The following is a 24373-nucleotide window of genomic DNA, read 5'->3' as shown; positions in this document are numbered from 1 at the left end:
GTTCTTTTTAGCAAGGGCTGCATTAATGAGATTTTACCAGAGCCTAAACTGCTATGGTATTAACAGGGCCTAACTGGCTTGGAGGAATACAAGCTAAAGAAAAGAAACACCCAACTCCAGCTTTCTCTAGCTATCCTGTCCCTCCTAAGGGGGAAGAAAAACCAAAGCAAAACTGAGAAGCACTGGTGAAATTCACAGTGCAAGGAATGAGACTCAGCAAAAGACTGAGACCACTCAGAGGACTGTAAAGCACTTCCCCTCTGCCAGCACCTTACCAATACATTCCTAAAGGCTTACTAACCACAGTTACTTTTACTCAGACATCATGTCCACCTTTCAACAAAAAATTATAAGATGTACCAGAAGGCAAAAACACACTTTAAAGAAACTTAACAAGCATCTCAGCCAGAATCAGATGTGGCAAGGATGTTAGAGTTATCAGACCAGGAATTTTACACTATGGTTAATATGCTATGATTAATGTGCTAAGGATATTAATGGAAAAAACAGAAAACATGCAAGAACAGATGGGTAATGTAAGTAGAGGGATGGAAACTCTGAAAAACAATCAAAAAGAAATTCTGGGATAAAAAAGAAACCACTGTAACAGTAATGAAGAATGCCACAGAGTGCTCATGAGTAGACTGGACATGGCAGAGGAAAGAACCTTTGAGCTTGAGGAAATGACAATGAAAACTTCCATAAAAATGTGTGGAAGACAACAACAGTAACAAAGAACAATGGAAGCAAATAGAAGATAGTAACAAATATGATAGATGTTAATCCAACTATATCAATAACTCTTTAAACATCAATGAACTAAATACACCAATTGAAAGAGACAGAGTGGATTAAAAAACAAGATCCAACTATACATTGTCAGAGAGAAATTCACTTTAATTATAAAGACACAGATTAAGACTACATTGGAGAATAATACAATATGCTAACACTAATTGAAGAAAACAAAATGAAAGTAGCTATATTAATAATAGAGCAGACTTAAGGGCAAGGAAAACTATCAGAGAAAAAGATGGCATTATTTAATGACAAAAGGGTCAATATTCCAAGCATATATAACAATTCTTAATGTATATGTGCCTAACAATACAACATCAAAATATGTAAGACAAACACTGGTGGAACTGTAAAAAGAAATAATGTGAATCTACTATTGTAGCTGGAGACTTTAAAATCCTGCTATAAGAAATGGACTGATCTAGCAGGCAGAAAATCATTAACAACATAGTTGAACTCATGAGCACCATAAATCAACTGGATATAACTGACATCAGTGACTACTTCATCCAACAATAGTATAAAACACATTGTTCCCCAGCTCATATGGAACATTCACCAAGATAGACCAACTTCTGGGTCATAAAGCACACCTTAACAAGTTTAGAATATCAGAAATCATACAATGAAATTAAACTAGAACAATAACAAAAAGAAAACTGAAAGATCCAAAATACTAGGAGAACAAACAGCATGAATCAGGAACGAAATCAAAAGAAATTTTAAAATATTTTGAATTAAATGAAAAATACAACTTGTCAAAATTTGTGGGATGCACTACATAGAAGGAAATTTATATGTGCACTGAATGTGCATATTAGAAAGGAAGATATAAAATAAATATTCTAAACTTCCACTAGGAAACAAGAAAAAGAGGAACAACTAAATTCAAAGTAAGTAGAAGAAAAGAAATAATAAAAATTGGAAACAAGCAATTAATAGAGAAAATCAACTAAAGCTAAAAAGCCAGTTCGGTGAAAAGATTAATAAAATGGATAAGCCTATAACTAGTTTAATTAAGGAAAAAGAGAGAAGACACAAATTACTAATATCAGAAATGAAAGAAGAGACATTACTATAGATACCATGAACATTAAAAGGACAATAAAGAAACACTGTGAATAACTCCATGCCCACATATTTGATAACCTAGATAAAATCAACCAATTCCTTGAAAGACACAATCTGCTAAAATCACACAGGAAGAAATAAACAATCTGAATAGGCCTATCTATTAAAGAAATTGAATCAATAATTAAAACCTTCCAAAACAGAAAGCACCAGGCCCAGATGGATTCACTGGTAAATTATACCAAACACTTAAGGAAGAAGTGATACCAATTCTTCACAATTTCACATAGAAGATAGAAGCAGAGTGAACACACTGCAACACATTCTATGAGGTCACCATTACTCTAATACTAAAATGAGACAAAAGCACTACAAGAAGGAAAAATACCAATCAATATCCCTCATGAACATAGATACAAAAATCCTTAACAAAACATTAGCAAAATGAATCCAACAATTTATATACCACAAGCAAAATAAATTTATATTTCAGGTATGCAAGGCTGGTTTAACATTTGAAAATCAATAAATGTTATCCATCAATCACATCAATAGGCAAAAACAGAAAAATCACACCAGTTGATGCAGAAAAAACATCTGACAAAATTCCATACCTATTCATGATAATAACTCTCAGCAAACTAGGAACAGAAGTGGCCTTCCCAACATCATAAAGAACATCTACAAAATACCATAAGCTAACATCAAATTGAATAGTGAGAAATAGTGAAGCTTTCCCACTAAGACCAGAAACAAGGCAAAGATGTCCCCTTTCATCACCCCTTTCAAACATCATACTAAAAGTCCTAGTTAATGCAATAAAATAAGAAAAAGAAATAAAAGGTATACAAATTAGGAAGGAAGAAATAAAATGATCTTTGTTCACAGATGATATGACTATCTATGTAGAAAATTCTAAAGAACTGACAACAAAACTTCTGAAATTAATAAGCAATTATCACCAATTACAGGATGTAAGGTTAAAATACAGAAGTCCAGCTTTTCTATATGCCAGAAGTGACCAAGTGAAATTCAAATTAAAAACACTTCACCACTTACATTACCATTTACATTATACTCCCTAAAAATGAAACACTTGGTATAAGTCTACTAAAATATGTCAAAGACCTAGTTGAGGAAAACTACAAAAATCTGATTAAAGATTTCAAAAAATAACTAAATAAGTGGAGAGATAATCCTTGTCTATGAGAAGGATGCCAAGATGACAGTTCTTATCAACTTGATCGACATAATCCCACTTAAAATCTTAGCACGTCATTTTGTGAATATTAACAAACTGATTCTAAAGTTTATATAGAGAGCCAAAAGACCCAGTGTAGCCAACACAACATTTACCAAGAAAGACAAAGTTGAAGGACTGACACTACCTGATTTCAAGTAATCAAGAAAATGTGGTATTAATGAAAGAAAAAACAAACTAATTGTACAAAACAGAAAGCCCAGACATGAACCCATATCAATATAGTCTATCAATTTGGACAAAGGAGCAAAGGCAATATAATGGAGAAAAGACTCTTCAGCAAATGACGCTGGAACAACTGGATAGGCATACATTAAAAAACAAAAACCAAACAAACAAAAAGAATCTAGACACAGACTTTACATCTTTCACAAAAATTAACTCAAAATGAATCATAATCCTACATACTATGCTCCTCAATGACCATAAATTACAGGCTTTTCAATGTTTGTATTACCTAATTTCATTTCAACTGAGAGTTTACAATAATGTATTTAGAAGACTCACATTAGGAGGAGTCAACAAGACTAAAACTATATGCAATAGTCTCTCTCTCCCCTCCTCCATATATATAATCGCTTTATCTATCTATAATTACCATCTATTCTTCTCTTTTTCTGTAACACATCAGTGGGGATGGTAGAATACGAAATTTAGCTTTGCAACAGCTAAGAATATTTGATAAAAACCATAGATTTCTCTCCCCCTGGAAATGCTCACTTGCACATATTTAAACTTGCTGTAAACTTTCAGGGGGGTTGTGTATCAATCTAAACCCATTCATGGACTCCAAGTTAAAAAAGCTTTACAAGACATTTTAATTGTAAAATGTAATTTTTATGCTACTCAAACTCATTAAAATGCTATTACACATAATTTTCCATCCCAAATCACAAATTTCCCACAATGCATCTTTAAAAGTTTAACATAAATCATGTTTCTTCTTCTCAGTCATATATTCTATATTCCACAGGGTGCTTCACCTCCTGCCTTCTGCTGTAAATATTCTTTCCTTCTCTCTATAAGCATTTCTGTTTCTCCAAGGGGTTAGAAACCGTAGGTTTTCAGATAAAAGCTTTTATTTTAAAACATGAATATACAACTCAACACAATACTACTAAAGCTCAGAAGTTCTTCCTAATGTTTATATTAATTTTCCTATTACCTTTGCTGCTTTTGCATTATGAACAGATTACCCAGTCTACAATTCTCTGACCTACATATTAGCACATCCTGCTACTTTCAATTTTCCATGAAAGCCTCATCCTTCAAGCATCTACTCTCCCACTATCTGTGGCTCTCTGGTGGCGTTTACCTAACACTAACCCTAACATCATACTTCTGGGAGTGGCTTTTCAAATGGAGTAAGTAGCTGTATGGGATGCAGATCTTCTCTTTTTAATATGTGAAATATGTATTTTAATAAAATTTGAACTTGGTACTAAATGTTATACATTACTAATATTACTATATAAATATTACATAAATATAAATATAAAATATCACTGTCATATTTTTAAATAGTAAAACCACGTTAGAACATTAAAGGAAATTTTTTAAATGTGTCTCTTCCAAATTTCAACAGTGGGAACTAATTTTATTTCTGTACATTCTTTTCCAGCTTTTTGCATGTTCTCAGAGTGTTACTGGGTGTAATCAATGTGGATATATACCCATTTGTTTGCTGATCTTATTTTTTTGTTGAAATATAGCTGATTTACAATAGTTTCGAGTGTGTAGCAGGGTGATTTAGTCATATATGTATATTTTTAAGATTCTTTTCCATTACAGGTTATTGCAGGATATAGAGTATGGTTCCCTGTGCTATACAATTAACAAAAACAAACCAAAAAAAAAAAAAATCAAAGATCGAAATGTAAAACTCAAAACTATAAAATTCCTGGAAGATAACATAAGAGAATGTCTAGATGCTCTTCTACATGGGGATGACTTTTAGATACATCAAAGGCATGGCCTGTGAAAAAAAGAACTGATAAGGTGAACTTAATTTAAAGTAAAAACTTCTGCTCTGCAAAAGACACTGTCAAGAGAATGAGAAGACAGGTTACAGACTGGGAAAAAATACTTCCAAAGACATTTGATAAAGGACTGTTATCTAAGCTGTACAAAGAATTCTTAAAACTCAACCATAAGAAAATAAACAATCTGATTACAAAGTGGGCAAAGGATTAGAAGGAATACCTCACCAAAGAAGATATGCAGGTGGCAAAGAAGCATATGAAAAGATGCTCCACATCATACATCATTAGACAATTGCAAATTAAATCAAGATACCACTACACATCTATTAGAGTGGCCAAAGTCCAAACCACTGACAACACTAAATGTCGACAGGATGTGGAGCAACAGGAACTCTCATTCATTGGTGATAGTAATATAAAGTGATACAGCCACTTTAAAAAGACAGTTTAGCAGTTTCGTATAAAACTAACCACACTCTTACCATACAATCTAGCAATTGTGCTTCTTGGTATTTATTTACCCAAAGGAATTGAAAACTTAAGTCCACACAAACACATGGATGTTCACAGCAGCTTTATTCACAATTGCCAAAATTTGGATGCAACCAAGATGTTCTTTAGTAGGTGAGTGGATAAACAAACTGTGGTTCATACAGAGAATTGAATATTCAGTGCTAAAAAGATATAACTATCAAGCCATGAAAAAATATGAAGAAAATATAAATGTAAACAGCTAAGGGGAAGAAGCCAATCTGAAAAGGTCACATAGTGTATTATTCCAACTATGACATTCTGGAAAAAGCAAAACTCTAGCGACAGTAAAATGATTAGTCATTTGCAGGGATTAAAGAGGAGGTTGAGATGAACAGCTGGAGCACAAAGGATTTTTAAGACAATGAAATTATTCTGTTTGAAATACAATGGTGGAGACATGTCATTATATACTTGTCAAAAGCCCAGTCAATGCATAATATCAAGAGTAAACACTAATGAACTCTGGGTGACAATGAAGCATCAATGCAAATCCACCAACTGCAACAAGTGTATCACTGCGGTGTGGGAGTCAGCAGTGGTGAGGATGTGCATTTTGGGGAGGGGAGTATGGGAATCCTCAGAACTTTCTGCTCAATTTTGCTCTAAACTCAAAACTGCTCTGAAAAAACTGAAGTTTATTAAAAGTATAAATTAAAAAAAACAACAACTGTTTCCCGAAGTCCTAAATTATACAACCATTTTTCCTAATTCATAAAGATAAATATGGGAATAGACAAAATATCAAGCAATCCAAATTTATATTAAAGAATGAAAATGACTAAAGTGAACAAATAAATGAAACAGAAATAGGCCCTCTGGAATTTAAGACAATTATCCCTGACAATATTCTAAAGAAGCCATTAGATAGTACTCATCTTGAACAGCCTCCTTCCTCCTGTAGGCTGTCAACTACAGAGTATTCATGAGACATAGTTATACCTTATGAGACAAGGTTACATCTTATCCCACACAAACTGAAAGTGTCTATTAACATAAAAGAACTATGACATGTGTGGGTCAAAGGGTTGAGTTTGGCACCTTGGAGCAGCACCATAATACATGAGAAAAGTTGAGTGTTAATTTTGCCTTTCATTCAGAAAATAATAAAAAGGATATGAGTATCTCTATCCCTGTCTATTAAAAGTACAGGGTGTCATGATCATTTAAAAGGTTTTTTCTTTCAAATTATACAGGTATACCTCGGAGATACTGCAGGCTTAATTCCAGACCACCACAATAAAAGTGAGTATTACAATAAAGCAAGTCACAAGAATTTTTTGGTTTCCCAGTGCACATAACAGTTGTTTTTAGACCATACTATATTCTATTAAGTGTCCAAGAGCATTAGATCTTAAAAAAAGTACACACCTTAATTAAAAAAATACCTTATTGCTAAAAAATGCTAACCATTACCTGAGTCTTCAGCAAGACATCATCTTTTTTTCTGGTGGAGGGTTTTGAAATATTGGGAGAATTACCAAATGTGATACAGATATATGAAGTGAGCAAATGTTGTTGGAAAAAAATGGCACTGATAAACTTGCCGGATGCAGGGTTACCACAAACTTTAAATTTGTAAAAAATGCACTCTCTGAGACTCACAATAAAGCAAAGTGCAATAAAACAGTATGCCTGTAACAGAATCATTACCATTTTATTAATTTGACAACAAAGAGGACACTGAAATTGTTCAGGATAATCTTGTGAAACGTGTATTTTCCCAACAGTGAACTTCTACAGTTCTAGATTTACAGATTTCCAATATGATGGACATTAAATTCCTCTTTCACAATAGCCAAAGTGTTTAAAAACACAATTCTGTTTTTAAAAACAAATAAGAAATGCAGTATCTTTACAGCATCAGGATTTCTTTGTTATTTAAAATATCCTCCATTTTAACTAAATTGACTGTTTCCTGCATATAAGTTGCTAACTAAAAGCAATAGTTGTAGACTCGACTTTGTTCTAAAAACTATTTTCAGAGGGATTATACAGTCATCCCTTGGCACTCTTTGGGGACTGGTCCTAGGATCCTCAGCAGATACCAAAGTCCCTTATATAAAATGGTACAGTATTTATAAATGACCTACACACATCCTCCCTTATACTTTAAACCATCTCTAGATTACTTACAATACCTAATACAACATAAAAGCTATGTAAATAGTTGTCAGCTACAGTAAATTTAAGTTTTGCTCTTTAGAACTTTGGAATTTTTCTCAAATATTTTTGATCTATGTTTGGTTGAAATTGTGAATGTGAAAGATGAGGATATAGAGGGCCAACTGTACCTTTTTACTTTTTTTATTCCTACGAACATCTTATATACTTCCGAGATTTACTGTCTTCTCCCTGGATGTTAGTGCAGCCAACTTCTAAGTGGGTTCTCCGCCTCCAATCTAATTTCTCTTTTCTTCAAGCTGTGTACACAGCAAAAATACTATGGCACAAATCATCCTTTACTGTAATTACTGACTTTTTCTATCTCTCTTTACAGGAGATTAGCCTACAGACTTGTACTCAAGTACTGTTTTACTACAGTAAATAGTCTTCAATACTGTTCTTTCACATTTTGATCTGAGTGTAAAATTATTTTTGCTCTGTTTGTTATATACACTGTTACAGTGATATAAATCAAAGGAAATATTACACTTCTGAGGTTTTAAGAAGGATAAAATTAGCTGCAAATAATAGGCAGAAGGTATTCAGAAAAATCAAACTAGACTTCCACCCTCTAAAAGACTGAACAGTCACTGGAATATGTCTGCCTTGTGAAATTAAAGAGAGTATTATCAGCATAATAGAAGAATTTTACCAAATTACCATAAAGATGGCCAAGTGACTAGGGCACACATCAGATGCTTTCAGATACTGTGAAACTTGTTATGTTATATCTGAGTGTATTTTGTAAATGCTGCTGACCTGTTGGTTACATAACCAAACATTCTGGTAGGTGAAATAATGTCATAACATAACAAGTGGGAAACTGCTTTTCATTCTTTTGAAGACAAAAATGGTCATTCACCTTCCCTTCAATCTGCAGCCCCTGGTACAGAGTAAGTACATACTGAGTGTATATTTGGTGAATGAAGAAACATTCCTCAGGACATAATTATGCCTGCCTCAGCTTCGGTCCGGTCCTTCCCACTGGGTGTCCTGATCTCTGCAACTAAATGAATGTTGGCTTGCTCTCCCAAACCCCTGGGTAACTCTTACAGTGTTCACCACATTAGGCCTATACCACAGACATTCTGAAGCCACCTAATCCCCTTTCTCAACTATAGTCTTTGAAAAAGGGTGGTGTCTGACTTATTCTTTAGTCCCATTATTACCAATAAAACTATCAGCTGCCCAGTCCAAGGGGTGTAGTCTGAAAAAGTATTTTCAGTATTATAACTTCAAATTTGCAAAAATGAAAAATATACATGTTTTCCTAACAGTAATTACAAAACATGCAACTTGACCAGGCTTTCTGGTTGGTACAAAAATGGTAAACTGGGGCGGGGGAAGCACATCAGATTCTCTCAGAGTATGCCTGTTTGAATTTATCAAAATGGGGCACTTATTTTAAAACGTCCAGAAAGACTGCTTTCCCCCAATGCCAAAGCATTAGGCAAAGTGTCTTGCTTTCAGTAGGCACCTATCTTATATTTGATGAATAACATTCCTTATCTGGGGACAAAAACACAAACACTTTAAGACAGAGAAAAAAATACTTCACATACAAAGATGAGTCTTTACTAAAAGTGTTATTTTTAAAGATGTAATAATGGCAATTTTCTCTATAGTTTAGAATCATAAAAAAATTTCTAATATTTAAAAATGGCATCAGGAGTCCTAATAATTCTACCAAAAATCTCAAATTGATGAGAACAACATCCTGGCCTCACAGACTAGAAAAGAACTTGAGAGATGTCTAACACATTTTTCATTTGGTCCCACAGCCTCATTCTATAAGAAAAATAAGGCTTACAAAACGGATAATGTTAAGTATTTAGCCTTGGGTAGCTTTGAGACTGAAACTTGAATCTTTTCATTCTGGGTCAGCACTCTTTCCAATAAACCTTAATCTAATCTGTCTACTTTAGTTCCCTGTTGAAATTACCAAAATTCAACGCAAGTGTTATTCTCTTACACATTTACTTAGAGTGATATTTCTATACCTCATTGCTTGTTTTCACCTGACACGCACATAATACATATTTGTGACGTATAGTTCCAGAAATATACATGTTACATTCAGATGACTGCCCTTGTCAAGGCCTTATTCCCCATCAGTCCCAGAAATTCCCTAAGGACAACAGCTCTGCCTTTAGGCCTCTCTTTTGCGGACTACAATTTCAGCTCCATTACTTCACTGTCTTATCTTCCCTTAGATTTCAGATAAATCCACATCTCTTGCCTCTCAGAGTTGCTGAGGTATGCCTGAAAACCCTGCTAGGCACAGATCTTGAGGAAGATGGTTCTAAAAAAGCAGGCAGTTCAATATATGCTGTGACAATATATTTGCTTTTATGCAGGGCTTTCCCACTGATTCCTGAGTCTATTTGCAAAATTGACTACTAATGCTTTGTAGTTGGTGGCAGTAGAGAGATACTTGAATAAAAAATATAAATTAAAAATAGCAAGAAGAAACTATTTTTCTCATAGAATTCACGGCCCCTTCTGTTTTGCTTTTTAGAAAGGGAAAAGTATTCCTTTAGAAGAAGACTCAACACACCTATAAAAATAGAACTTCCCGTTAGTTTCTGAATAGCTGACATTCCACAGGAAGTATGCACATGTACCACACTGCCAAAACCATCATCAAAAGGACAAACACAGAGAACATTCCTTCTTTAGGAATTCAAGTAGTTATTTTATCTTGGAACTGATTGGCTAAGTGACTTCCAATTTTTCTGTATGAGTATTTCATTGATATCTTAAAAGACCAGACTTTTCTTAACTATGGTTAAAATATGCTTTTTTTAAAGCTACTTCCTTTTCCACTTTCTAGAATATTGCCACTACAATTAGATAATTTAGAGGAATTATTTATTTATATTTGTTATAATCTCTTTTTACTCATTGCAAATCTATACTTTCAACCATTGTTTTCCAATTGTCTCTAATGCTGGGTGCTTTGTTGGATTAGGTCTAAGTTGTTTATTGATCTCATTACTGGAAAAGCATTTTGAAGAGAATTGCTGCTAACTCTCCTCTATACTTCTAAACATTAAAGAATAATTGCAAAGAGTCTGGTCTCTTCAATATATAAGTAGATATTCAATTGCCTGACACAACATATTTCATAGTACTGTGGTTCAAGTGTAAACTTCCACCTTCAGAAGTCTCTACATTTTGGTTTCAGAGACATTAATAACACAAATACATATCATCGTTTCAGATATGACCTACTGCAACAGAAAATCTTATTTTGTTTTCACATGAACTGCTTTCATTGTATGTTCTGCACCAAGTATTAAGTGCTGAAGAAAAAAATTATGCATTTTTAAAATGAACTTTATTCTAAACAATGTGATTCTTATAATTCCCTCCACTTAGTAAGGAAATCTTACTTTTATAGAAATCTATATAATTTAAACTAGATACTAAAAAACTTGATGACTGTGGAAATGTGGCATGGTATCCTTTTACATTTGATCTAACCCTGAATCACTTCTAGGGCTGAAGGGGATGAGAATCTGCCACGCCCAAACATGCCACTTAGGCATAAGAATTATTTGGAGATAAAGGCAATTGAGAATCAACAAATACAGGAAGAAGTCTCCACCCAACCCCCCTTAATCTGCCTAAAGCAAGACATAAATTTCCCTTTGAGTAAGTAAGGTGTCTGCTCCATGTACCAGGGAGAGAAGAGCAATACTCACCATCTGGGACACAGAGTTGACACCCTGAGTCTAACTGCTTCTTTCAGTTTCACTTCTTTCCTGTAAACTCATGTGCACACAAATATTAAAAATGTTGTGCCTTTTCTACTGTTAGTCTGCCTTTTCTCAGTTTAATGCACGTGCCTCATGCACTGAACATAAGAGCATTGTTTTCCCTTCATTCTTATTGTAGAACCTTGGTTTATAAATCCAGGTTAGTCTAAGTCAATCCTGGCAATCCCATTCTCCTTGCCAGTGATTGGCAAGGGGTAGCATGTGACCTAGTCCTGGCCAATGAGATGAAATGGGAGTAAATTTTTCATTCTAAAAAGAAATGAGACAGTATCTTCTACTCTAAATTACCATGTCTACATTTAATAATGTGAACCATGCCAGTCTGAGAACAAAGCCAATGAGCTGGGGTAAAAGACAGGAGTTTGATGATGTTGCTGAAACCCTGAATTAACCAGCCTCAATAATCCCTGAGTCTGCTTTTTATAAGATAATAAGTTACAGATACTTTAAAAAAAATTCATTATGCTTATGCCAGCCATTTTTGTACCCCAAGGTAAAACTGAGAACGATTTACGATATCATAGTGAATAATCCCAAAGGAAACAGACTCATATCTGTTTCACTTAGGAAGATAAACTTAAATTTTAAACCAACAGTGCTGAGTAGTCACCTCTTTTCAAAATAATTAAGAGTTGAATGTCACTTGAAGAACATTTTAAATATTATAGGGTCATTAATTTGGACTATATATAACTCGAAGAAAAATCATGTTTAATTCAAAATGGTCTTAAATAGATAGCAAAAATAGACACAAAGTGTGTTGTACTTACAAATCAAACACCAAGTAATGGAAGCCTTCTTCTGATATGCTGTCATGAAGTCGCACTAAAAAAAAAAGAAAGAAAGAAAGAAAGAAAGAAAGGGAGAAAGAAAGAAAGAAAGAAAGAGGAAAGAAAAGAGGGAAAAAAAAGAAGAAAATTTGTGTTATATGTATGCCAATGATCAACATTAAGCCAGACTTTTAATAGGCATCTGTCTCCTAAATTAAAATGTTAGCATCACTATTTTAGCCTCTGATGAGTCAGCATCCTTTACAGCAGGGCTGGGGTTCAGACAGACCCAAGGTTTAGGTTCTAGTCTTGGTAATTATTAACTGTGTGATTGTAAGCAAAGTAATTAATTTGTAATCATAAGAGGACCTATACTTTATAAAATGGTTGAGAAGATTAAATAAGACAATAAAAGTAAAATAATTTGCATGTTGCCACATGAAAATGAAATGTTAATAACTGCCTTACTATATATTGCTGTATGTCCAAAATTACCAGGTTCTAGCAAGTCTTCCACTGAGAGTCTCTTCTTTGCCATTCCCTTTGCTATTATCATAGTCCAGGTCTTTAAGAGTCTAGTAAACAGTCTCCCTGCCTCTGCTCCCTCTTTTTTCTAGGGAATTTCTGCATAGCTCTCCCTGAGCAAGCAGTCAAAACAGTTTATATTATGCTACTTCTAAACTCAAGTCACCAAAATCCATTTACCAAGTCATCAGCCAGAAACATACAGCTAGAACTTTCAGTAAAATAATCTACTAGTTCTTCATATTAATACTACTTTAAATTTTCCAGTAAGCTCAACATTCAGTGATAACTAGCCAAAACCAATGTTTCTCCCTTCTGAATTTCAAGTACTCATTGTCTGCTATAAAATAACTACACACGTAAAACTTACATTTTTTTCTGCTATTTATTTTTGCATAAGTCCCCTGCCTCCCCCAACTCACCCCCATAGATGGTAAACTCAATTTATCCAATTGTTTAGGGTGGCTTGGCCTTCACTGGGAGCAACAGAGGGCAGAAAAGCAACAAACTCATAGGGCACAAATGCTTTTGAAGTCACCACAAAAGGATGATGATTTCTACTAAGATCTGTCCTTAGTATGTTCCCCATGCAGTGATGACCACCATATTGAAAATGCGGATTCAAAAGAACATTTAGATTCTCACACACACTGCAATAATCTACAAGGGGAGTTTGCAGTACCCACGATATTCCCAAGTTCATGGACTTAACAGAATGTCCATTCTTTACAATTCAATTCCAACCCCTTCAGATAGCATCCTGGGCCCACTATGAAAGTTTTTTCTCAAACCGTCTCTAGAAATTTCTCCAAAGTAGAGAAAGTGAGGCTTTTGATTCACTCTTAACTGTAGATTATCATCTGTAAAATGTGGATTTCCTGTATCATTAACATGAGAAGGGGGGCCCATAATGTGACAACTGGGCATGTGGTGAGCGCAGCTCAGTCTCAGCCCCTCTGTCTCCTGAGTTCATGGAATGCAAACACACTGGCAGCTTCCTTCTCATCTTGTTTGTTTCTCATAGTGTCACCCTTGAATTCAGTTTATTTTTTTTAATTAGCTAGCTCTAATGCCTATCTTTTCTTCAGTACACAGAATTTCTTTCTCATCAATGCTACAAAACAGAAACTGTATTTCATAAGTCTTTGCATCCCTCACAGGGGCTTCAGCACATAGTAGATGGCCTTTCATGAAGTCGGTTTTGAGCATTAAGTGTTAGGCACTCTTCTAGCTTTTTGGACAGACATTTTCATCAAAGCTCAGTATACCTGTATGCGTCTGAAATAAAACCATTGATGTGTAAACAATTCTTCTATAACTGTAACTGTATGAAGAATAATCTTCAATTTGCCAATATCAGAGATCACATGCTTCATCCATAAATTCAAGGGTGACACTAAAGATGAAGAGAGGGAGACGGCGGTGTTCTTACATTTCATGTGTTTCATTTGCCTGCTACCTCTGTTTAAACTTATGCTGCCAAAGAACGTCAAAAGTTTGGCTCAGTGATGAGTTTTCTGCCCACAGTCGTTCAGCACAGGAAGGAAAGCTAGATCATGGATGATAACTCAGTGGCTTTCTTGAATGACACCATCTCACAGATACCAAATGAGCAGCTGTCACACAATCTGTGTTTAAATGAGTTCAAATAATGGTATGGCTACTTAAGAGAATTCAGACAATCTGTGAAAATAAGGTGAATTTCCATGCTATCAAAGTTTAAATGAAAAGTAAAAATTACAATGTGATCAGAAGTGGCCACTTTCTTCTATTGTGTCAAGGTAAAATCTGCAAATGGAGGTGGGATCTCAGGTTTTCAGATCAAAGAGTTGAAGAGCTAAATAGAGGTGGAAATTTCAGGTCCAAGTGAGGAAGCAATACTAATTTCTGGTTATACCAGGGATAAAATTTTCTTAGTATGATTACCACTATCTTATTAATCCTTGGAAATAATCATTTGGAAGTAAGTTATTTTTTGAGTAAGTCAAGAGGTGCTCAGATGCAAGCATGATGATCAAATGTATGATACTGTTCCGGGTCAAAACCAGTTTGAAAGCAATTTGCCAGCAAGCACATGATAATGGTTAAAGTTAAACCATTTGACCAAGTTCAACTGTATTGCATTACACAATTCTAAAATAATCTCCACTTTTTCTAACCTGACATTTGCTCAGGTGAAGTTAATTCTGAATGAATTCTGTTACTGATACAGCAGAAAAACGCTAGCATCATCTTTACTTGGGATAAAGATGTACTCGTTTCCTCCCTTCCTTCATGAGCTTCCCTATTTCCTTCCACTCTTAAAAAAAAAAACTAAAACTAAAAATACAAAACTAAATGAAATTACACAATTTTCATTTATTAAGCAAACCATGTAATATAGTCTTCACATGGATGTTTTACATATGAACAATTACACTGAGGATGGGCTTGTTTCCTTTGAAAACATTAAACTCTTTAATTTTTATTCTTATATTATTGATGATATGTTTATAGAGTCTGGGAAACAGTGTCTTACCCAGTCACAGATATTATCTATTTCTCTCAAGCCTTCTCCACTGGTCAAAAGTATCCATCTTTCATCCTTTTTTCCCTTTTCAATACTTTGTCATGGGTTGAAAATTGTGTTCACTTTTACGAAAACTTACATTAATCATTCTCCATAAATAACTCAATTCATTTTCACACAAGAGGCTTTACAGGATGTTCTGTTCACCACAGCTGTCAGCCTCATACTGACTGCGTGGCCAGGCTCGAGAGCATGGGGGCTGCACCACGTTCTCACTGTGACTGCTCCCTGCTAACCTCCATAAGCTGCACATATGGGAGCACACAATTAACCTAATTACAGTTGCCCCCAAGATGCTTTCAGAAAGAAATTTTAAAGAAGATAATGGGAAAAGCATTTGAGAAAACAGGTTAAAATCCATCTTGGCAGTCATTCTTCTCTGCAATTTGCTCAAAGGTAGTATCAAGTCTATCAATAAATAAGTTTTCATAAACTGAAACAGCATAAGTTATCTAGAATAAAAATTTAAATTCTAAGGCATTAAGCATGAGATTTATAAGAGGGAAAAAGCTGCTTCTGAAGCTAAAATATTTCCAAAGTTTAGTTGACCCTAGGCCTAATCGTTTCCCTCTCTCTCTTGAATGACAATCTCAATCTCTGAAACTGAACATGGTGAGGCAATGCTGCCAACGTTATCATAACAGTAACAGAGTATTCATACAAAACAGATTGTACACTACATCCTCATAATCAGTTTGTCAGCTCTGAGCAATAGCTGTGGTTATAAATGAGGTAGATTTTGCATTTTTAGGTTTGCTGTGGTGCAAGGATTGAAGTAGTTGGATTTGATTCACATACTTGGATGCAAAAATGGCAGCTTGTAAGTCAGATACTTTTATATTCTCATCAGCAGTTAATTATATTTCACAGCTAGAGCAAGCACTAGCCAAGTTAGGCCATGCACTATGCCAAGCCTTCTCACAACAGGGATGCCAACATTGAGTTCATCTGTTAATTAAAAATATATATATATATTTACTAGTCTCAGACATAACAGTCAAATGGCACCATTCTAGGCAGGACTTTCAGCTCAACCAGTACTCAGCTCTTTTGTGACAAAGCTGGTCACTTCTAGAGAGAAAACTTTTCAAATAGAAAACACAGAAGCACTGAAAACCAAATTCAAAATAAAACTATCATTTCTAGAAAACTAAAGGCAAATTTGCACATATGATTTGATTTTTTATCTCTATTTCTTATTACACAAGTAATACATTTAATAAAACAACACCATTTTTAAAATCTCCCCAGTAAAAAATACTAATTTAGGTTGTGTGTATTTGTGTACACTATTTCTTTGTAATATGAATCTCTGAATATATATTGTTCATTTTATTTTAAATTGAGTAGAAAGATAAGCAGATAAAGCTAGGTATATATAGTCATTGTTGTCAAAGTCAATAGTCTTGTAGCATTTATTCTTCAATTTTCTTTACTTGTCTTAAAAAACACTTTTATAATTTGGGCATAAAATGTTTGGGAATTTGACTTAGCTGTCTAAGTCAAACAAATAAATTGATCTGAACTGTTCTAATTTTAGATATTTTAACAAATAAATTTCTAAACTTGCATAAGAGATGTATTTTGACAATATATTTACTAATGTACCCCATTAATAAATGACAAATAAGCCACTACTCAGTACTCAAAATTTAAAATATCAGAAACCAAAAAATTGTTTTAATAAAATTTCAAATATTTTCCCTGAAGTGACCAGAAAATCTTTTTAAACTTTAAAAACTTTTTAACCTTTTAAAATCTTTTAAACATTAAATTATATTTAAAAGCAATTCATTGCTTATACTTAAGAAAAAAGAATGAAAATTAGTAACTTTTTGAAAAATTATATATATAATTATTACATGAAAATTCAGTGGGGAATGCAATGTCATCCATGGTAATTTTAAAACTATTCCAAAAATACACACAAAAAAGACATTAGAACACAAGATCAGTTCTGAAGGTCAAAGCATATTCAACTCTGTTGAGCGTGATTTCCATCCTTATTCTCAAATTCCCACCCTATTTCCTGATTCCAGATTAAAAGTCAACTTTACATTAGCTTCAGTATCTACAGGATCAGGTTAGTAACATTCAGGACTGACAAGAAGGAGTCATGATGTCGTCTAACAGTCCAGATCTAATTGCAAGGTCAAATTATTCAAAGGGGCTTCTGGGTGGTCAACATATCTATCACTTGGAAGAATTACAATCTGGGAAGATGGTAGGAAGTGAGGAGAAATGACCAGTGAATGTGAACTATACAGCTACCAGCTACACTGATCACGTGACACCAAAAGAATAGGAGGAAAAAATCAGTTTTTTTGCTTGAAAGAAAAAGTCATAAATGACTAAATACAGAATTTGAGATGGTTAATAAAAAAGTAAATGAAAAGTTATTTTAATATCCTTTCCTGCTCATTTTTAATAAAAGTATATATGTGAGAGAAAATAACAGACATATTATTAAATCAAGTATAGTATCTAGAAATATTCTCTGTTTCCTTTGAAAAATAATTTGAGATTATCTTGTTGCACATTTTCACTTCTTGGAAAAATCAGTACTCATTTCAAGTTTCCTTAGATAAACAACATACTGCATAGCACAGGGAATCATACTCAACATCTTGTCGTAACCTATAATAAAAAAGAATATGAAAATGAATATATGTATGTATATGTATGACTGAACTATTATGCTGTACACTAGAAATTGACACAACAGTGTAAACTGACTACACTTTAGTAAAAAAAAACTTTGTTTGCATCAATATCATTCACTTTATGTATTTCAATCAGTTGTTCCAACTTTCTTCATTTTCTTCTTTCTTGCCTTATCTTTTTGCTATTCCATCTTCCAATACTTATATAAAGCTAATCAAAGATCACTCATGGATATCCTTAAGCAACAGGAATATCAAGAAAGAAAGAGAAGCTGCTGTCATCAGATGACTTGCATATTAAAGAAATCTCAAGATGGTGCACTGTCACATTGTATTTTAAATATAAGGGCCTAATAGAGCTTTGAGCTAATACCGTCTTTCAGTTAAATTCATATAAAATGCACACACCTATCTACTCTGTATTTAAATGTGTAAGAGTGTCTGGTGAAGAAGACAAAAACTGGCCATTGGTAATTCCTCTGTTAAAGTACCTCAATAGCACCACCGTAGTTCCCAGTGTAGAATCCAACGCAGTCTTATCACTCTGCCTCCTAAAATCTAGGCCAAAAAAAAAAGCCCCACTGCTAATAACTAACTGCCCACCAGGCTGCTCAGGTGACTCCATATTTAATCAGCAAGACACAGACATATTAAATGTCTTAAAGTAGTACAATATTTACCTACAATTTAAGATTAAACAAAGGCTATGTTATTTATGATAAACTAGGGCTATCACACAGGAAGGAACCTGCTTCATGCCAAAAAATGGACCAGATAAGGATTCTTTTTTTTAAAGTACAGATCAAGGCAGCATTTAAAATAACAATAAAATATACTCAAGTGCATTTCACATTCAAGGTAACCACTAAAAGCTTTGTGAAACTTTCACTTGAGTTTTATACATATATAGCACACTGTTTTTTTGTTGTTTTGTTTTATTTTAAACTGTGGATCATGGAAAAAAATGTTTAATGAGCACTGGGTTCCATGATCCTATAAGAGAATCGTGTAAAGTTCTTTCCAAATCTGAATTTCTACATTTCTAAATGATTATAGCTAGTAAGGAATATGGAGAAAAAAACAAAACAGTTATTTCCAATACAAGGTTGAATATAATCCCCTACATTTGAGACTTCTCCCTCTTCAATATTCCAATGAATTTAAATTTAAAACATATTTCATTTACTTTGGATTTGTTTTTAATGAATAACTAGAGAGAGAACTTCAAATGTTTTATCTTGACAAATTAAAAATTCGTCCTATTCAAAAATTTACTACGCAGATGCATTGCTTTTCTGGCAATAGCCCTTGGAGAACAGAGTAAATGGAAAACTTATTAGATCATCCTCTCTTTGCAACTTACTATCATATTATCTTAACACTTGCAACTGAATTTTCCCTAGAGATACACCAGCCCAAATGCTCTCTTCTTTCAAACCCCTTCCTGAATATTCATTTCTTGCATAAAGTATCTTTACAAATTTGATTCACTCCATAGGCAGGAAATGTGTGAGCTTAAAATTCTACTAAAATGATTTTAAAAGTGCAATGTAAAACTGTAGCTAGTAGCTATGTTATGTTATCTTAATATTTTTCAATAACTATTTTTATGCAGAAAGTGCTTAAAAATATCAGTTTATTTCCTCTGGATAATATACACAAACATGAAGCACATGAAAAAGGATATACTGTCTTAGGATCCAAATCGAGGAGAAACATGAAAGTTATTCATGAACTTATTCATAAGTTAGATATCACTGGAATTATAAAGGATATTAATAGATGCAGCTCCAGGCACTGGCACACCAGTCAGGGCCAGTCAGCACCAGATATGTGGTAATATATTTTTGGTTAAGTGTTCAGTGGAACAGTTAGTTCACCTAGGTCAATAATTATTTTTTTTTAAGTAAAGAATAACTATCTATTTATCAAGGACACAATTACAATGAGTGTCCGCATCTCAAACATCGGCTGCATTTGCTTGTCTCACAGACATCTCAAACCAAACAAGCCCAAAGAACTCAGTCTTCCCCCTAAATCCTGCTCTACCTGGTATCTTCATTATCTTTCCAGATGCTCAGGATAAAAACAAAAAAAACTTCAGTGTAATTTGACTACTTTCTTTCATACCGAAAATCCAATCTGGAAGCAAATCCTTCAGTACATATATGGAAAAAAAATTTGAGGTTTCTACCCTGCCCCTCTCACTGCCCTTACCACAGAAGCCAGAATAATCCTCTTAACATGCCAATCTGATCATTGCCTCACTACTCAGTACCTCAGATGGCTCTCCAACTGCTCTGAGCAAAAGCCAAAATCCTGTTCATGGCCTACAAGGTCCCATGAGGTCCAGCTCTGTCCCCGCATTTATCTACCAGGCATCTCCCACCACCACTCCTCTCAGGCTCACGGTGCTCCATTCACATTGGCTTCTTTGCTGCTTTTGACGAAGGCCGGACAAACTCCTGCCTGTCTTTGCACTTGCTGTTTCCTCTGCCTGGAACTGTTGCCCCAGCTGTGGCTCACTACCTCATCTTGCAAATCCCCACTCAACTTTTCACCTGTTTTTGTAAATAAAGTTTTACTTGAACGCAGCCATGTTCACTTGTTTATTTATTTTCGTTCATGCTTTTAAGCCAGCACTGCAGTGTTTAGCAGTGGCAACAAAGCCCCTATCACCAGGAAACCGAAAATATTCACTATTTGGCCATTTACAGGCAAAAGCTGCTGACCTCTGGAGCAGAAGTAAAAATTGTTGAAAGGGAGAAGATAGGTTGTGAGAGGCTAGGGTATGGTACCAACAATCTACATGGCTAAGTTAAGGCCACCAAGAACAACGTTAAGCAGTGGGGAAGAAGCGAATATAGCAAATCGGTTCCTATATAATACAATAAATGAGGAAGGAATCAAGAGAATGGTAGGAAACTGTGGCACTGAGAAGTATAGGATGTTGCAATCTGAGAAAACGTGCTTCAAAGATGGGGTGGTGGCAGGATGGAGGCGGGAGATACTGAGGGAGGAGGTAGTAACAGTGGTTTTATAAAACCAGTAAAAGCAAGAAAACACTTCTGCACCCCAGGTTCAGGGTTATGTGGAGGACAGAGAAAACAGCCAACACTTCCAGGTGCTACAGCACACTCCAGAGAAAGCCAGACTGCAGAGAGCTCAAGAAGAAACGAACACAGAGACAGCTAGGAGAACAGAGGGACCTCTGCAAAAATTATGACATCAGCTTTCCCACTTTCTAAATAAAGGGAAAAGGAAAACTAACAAAAAGTGCTCAAAGTTGGCAGTCTTCTCACAGTCTGAATATTAAGTCAGCAGTTAATTAAACTGTTGAATATTTTCTCTTTGATAAATTTTCACATTTGTTTTTCTTTCTTAGAAAAGACATACTTTTAAATATATTAATTTTTAAAGACCAAATTTAAGAAGTATGAGTTTCTATCATTTTATTACTATCACACTCCAAGAAGGTTCCAAATCTTATTAAAATGTTGTGATTTTAAATTTTTAGACATATGTCCTGTATTTAAAGCACCTAAATTATTTACAGGACAACAGTTAATCTGATTTGATTCTTTCATATCACAATAATTTTAATATCTTCAATATTTAGCTCTAAGTTTTTCTTCCTGGTCCACATAGGAATGCTAGAAAAACAAATGAAGAATATACATTTTTGAATGTGTTCTTAATGAAAATAACTACATGGCATTTTTTTCTGATGGAAACTGGTTTTGCCATCTCTTCTCCTAAGTAAAATATTATGTCAAACTGTATTTTAATACTGAACAAAAAGCATTAACACAGTTTTGAAATATATTTCAGATTTATTGGCAAATATTTTTATCTCTGTATTCATGACCATAGTCTTCAGAGATTATAAGCCCCTGGAATAAATGTTTAAGGAGCTTCATGATGTTGTACCTAACATTTTTAAGAAACAAATTATTTAATTTAAAAAAAATTGGGGGGGGGATTAGGTTTATTTATGTTTAGAAGAGGTACTGGGGATTGAACCCAGGACCTCATGCATGCTAAGCATGCCCTCTACCACTTGAGCTATATACCCTCCGCCAAAAATTCTTGATAGAGGGGAGTAGTTCATTCTTTCAGTTATTCAGCCAATTTTCTTGAATGCTACATACTGGAGATATAATTGTGAACAAGTCATTGGTGGTCCCTGCCCTCATACAGTTTTCAGTCTTTAGGACACAACTTCCTTGCTAATTTTGTGATTCTGTAATTTCAGACGATTAGATTCATAGCTAAAGCATATCCAAGAGTTTCGTTTTATAGTTGTCTCATTATCGCCTGTGGGAGCATGTGAACACAATGTGACTATGTGGCAAACAAGTCTAAACAGGCTATCAGTTATAACTAAATGCACTATAAAGTGCCTTCATCTATCTGGGTTACTAAATCAAGTCTTTATCCACTGACCAACTCATTTCATTGAACATATTTCCCCGATTTTCTTTTTTTCCTGAATTCGCCTGCTCTCGAGAAATTTAACAAGTTATTTAACCTGAAAGATACATTTCCTAGTAAACATTAACCTAACATCCGTATCCACAAGGCAGCCATCATTCCAAAATGCAAATCTGATTATATCACCCTTGCCTAGCTTAAAATTCTTCAACAGCTTCCTAGTGATTTTATGCTAAGGAGCAAACTCCTTGACATTACCCATTTATCAAATAATTTATCACCCCAACTGTGACACCGAGAGTGAAAGAAGGTGATTAATTGTTACATCAGTAAACCCTGGAAAAGAAGTCAGCCTGTTCACCCACCCAGAAGGCTCTACTCTTCAATTTCCCTCACTCTCTCCCACCAGTTCCCTCCAGCAACAGAGGTCCTCTTTCAGACCTGGTACTCTCAGTTCCCTCCTGTAATAAGCCACATCTTCACTGTAACCTTATCTGCCCTTCAGAATGTATTTTAAGCATCACTTCAGTAAAGTTCCCTCTGGCTCCCAAACTCTTATAGCACCTCCCACCTCTCCTTCATAGAACTGGTCACACTTGCAATGTTACCTTTGATCGTGTGATCGTTTGACTAGCACTATCCTTCTTGCTTAACCGCTCCGCTTGGATAGCTAGATTCATATGCCCCTAGAAAATACCTCCATAGCGTCAGACATCGCTGTTAAGAATATATACATACACTCCAAATAGACAAAAGGACAAATGCATGCCCTTGAATATCATAATGGGACACTAAATGGCTCATCCAGGATTATCTAATTCTCTAGCATATTATCTCTGCTCTGTTTTATTATTTATAGACTCCTAATTAGGGCCTAAAAAATAGTAAGCTATGGCCCTGGGTCAAATCAGGACAGCAACCTGTCTTTGTATACCCCATGAGCTAAAAATGGTTTCTACATTTTTAAGTGGCTGTAAAAACAAAATAAAACAAAAAGCAGATGAGATTGGACAGAGAACTTATATGGTCCACAAAGCCTAAAATATTTACTACTGTACAGAAAGAGTTTGTCAACCTGTGGGTTAGAGCATTTCACTTGTACAACAAATGGTTCTGATCTGATAGCAATGCAGATGAGTACTGTATGCTACAGAGATGTAAATGGATTCCAAGGGTAATAGTTTTATTGCCTGTAGAGCAGCAACCATTTTAGTGCTGTAGCGATCATACTCCAGAATTCTTTCTTTCCTCGACTATAAGTATTTGTTACTCCTCCATGTTTTTGAACTAGCTTTGGCCTCCTGCTAGTTCCCTCGCTGATTAGGTAAATCTTTGCTATTACAGATGGACATGTAATAACTCTAACAGATGTACAGCACCACATTATATGGATGTACCACAATCTACTTATTCAGCCCCGATGGGGGACATTTGGATTGTTTCCAACCTCTTGTTCTTCAGCCTTAGCACCACTGCCCACCCTTAGTGAGCTCCCCATTCTCTATTAACTACACATATAGCAGCACAGGAGCCAGTGTGCCAAGGCCTTCTTTGGTGCAGAGGTATTTCCCTGATGATCTGTTGTTTGTACTTTATCTTCCAGACAAGCAGGCCTTCTTGCTGTTCCCTAAGAGACTTACCCTTCTTGACCTCTGAGACACAAGAGCTTCCTTCCCTGGAATGTTACCTATACCAGTCTCTACTATGAAAATCCTATCCATCCTTTAAGCTCAAATGCCATGGGCTTGACATGGACTCCCTTTATTTTCTGTAGTCCTTTAAGCCTCACTTCAGGTAAACTTAAGGAAAAGGCAAAGTAAA

General features: G+C 34.8%; 1 protein-coding gene across 11 annotated transcripts in view; it reads right to left on the bottom strand.

Annotated features, from left to right (window-relative positions):
- CAMK2D (calcium/calmodulin dependent protein kinase II delta) overlaps positions 1-24373 on the bottom strand; it is a 294475-nt gene that overhangs the window by 133289 nt on the left and 136813 nt on the right. For 9 of the 11 annotated variants that reach the window (XM_072938444.1, XM_031691363.2, XM_006217352.4 and 6 more), the window contains one exon: positions 12362-12416. In XM_072938444.1, the coding sequence (XP_072794545.1) occupies positions 12362-12416 (55 nt within the window). Of the gene's footprint in view, positions 1-12361; positions 12417-12829; positions 13334-24373 lie in introns of those variants that run through there. The other 2 variants (XM_072938392.1, XM_072938400.1) reach the window with 2 other exon arrangements.

Source organism: Vicugna pacos, chromosome 2 (genome assembly GCF_048564905.1).
Source record: "Vicugna pacos chromosome 2, VicPac4, whole genome shotgun sequence".
NCBI classification, from domain to species: Eukaryota; Metazoa; Chordata; class Mammalia; order Artiodactyla; family Camelidae; genus Vicugna; species Vicugna pacos.
The sequence above is the reverse complement of the archived record's forward strand: the minus strand, read 5'-3'. Positions and strand labels throughout refer to the sequence as shown.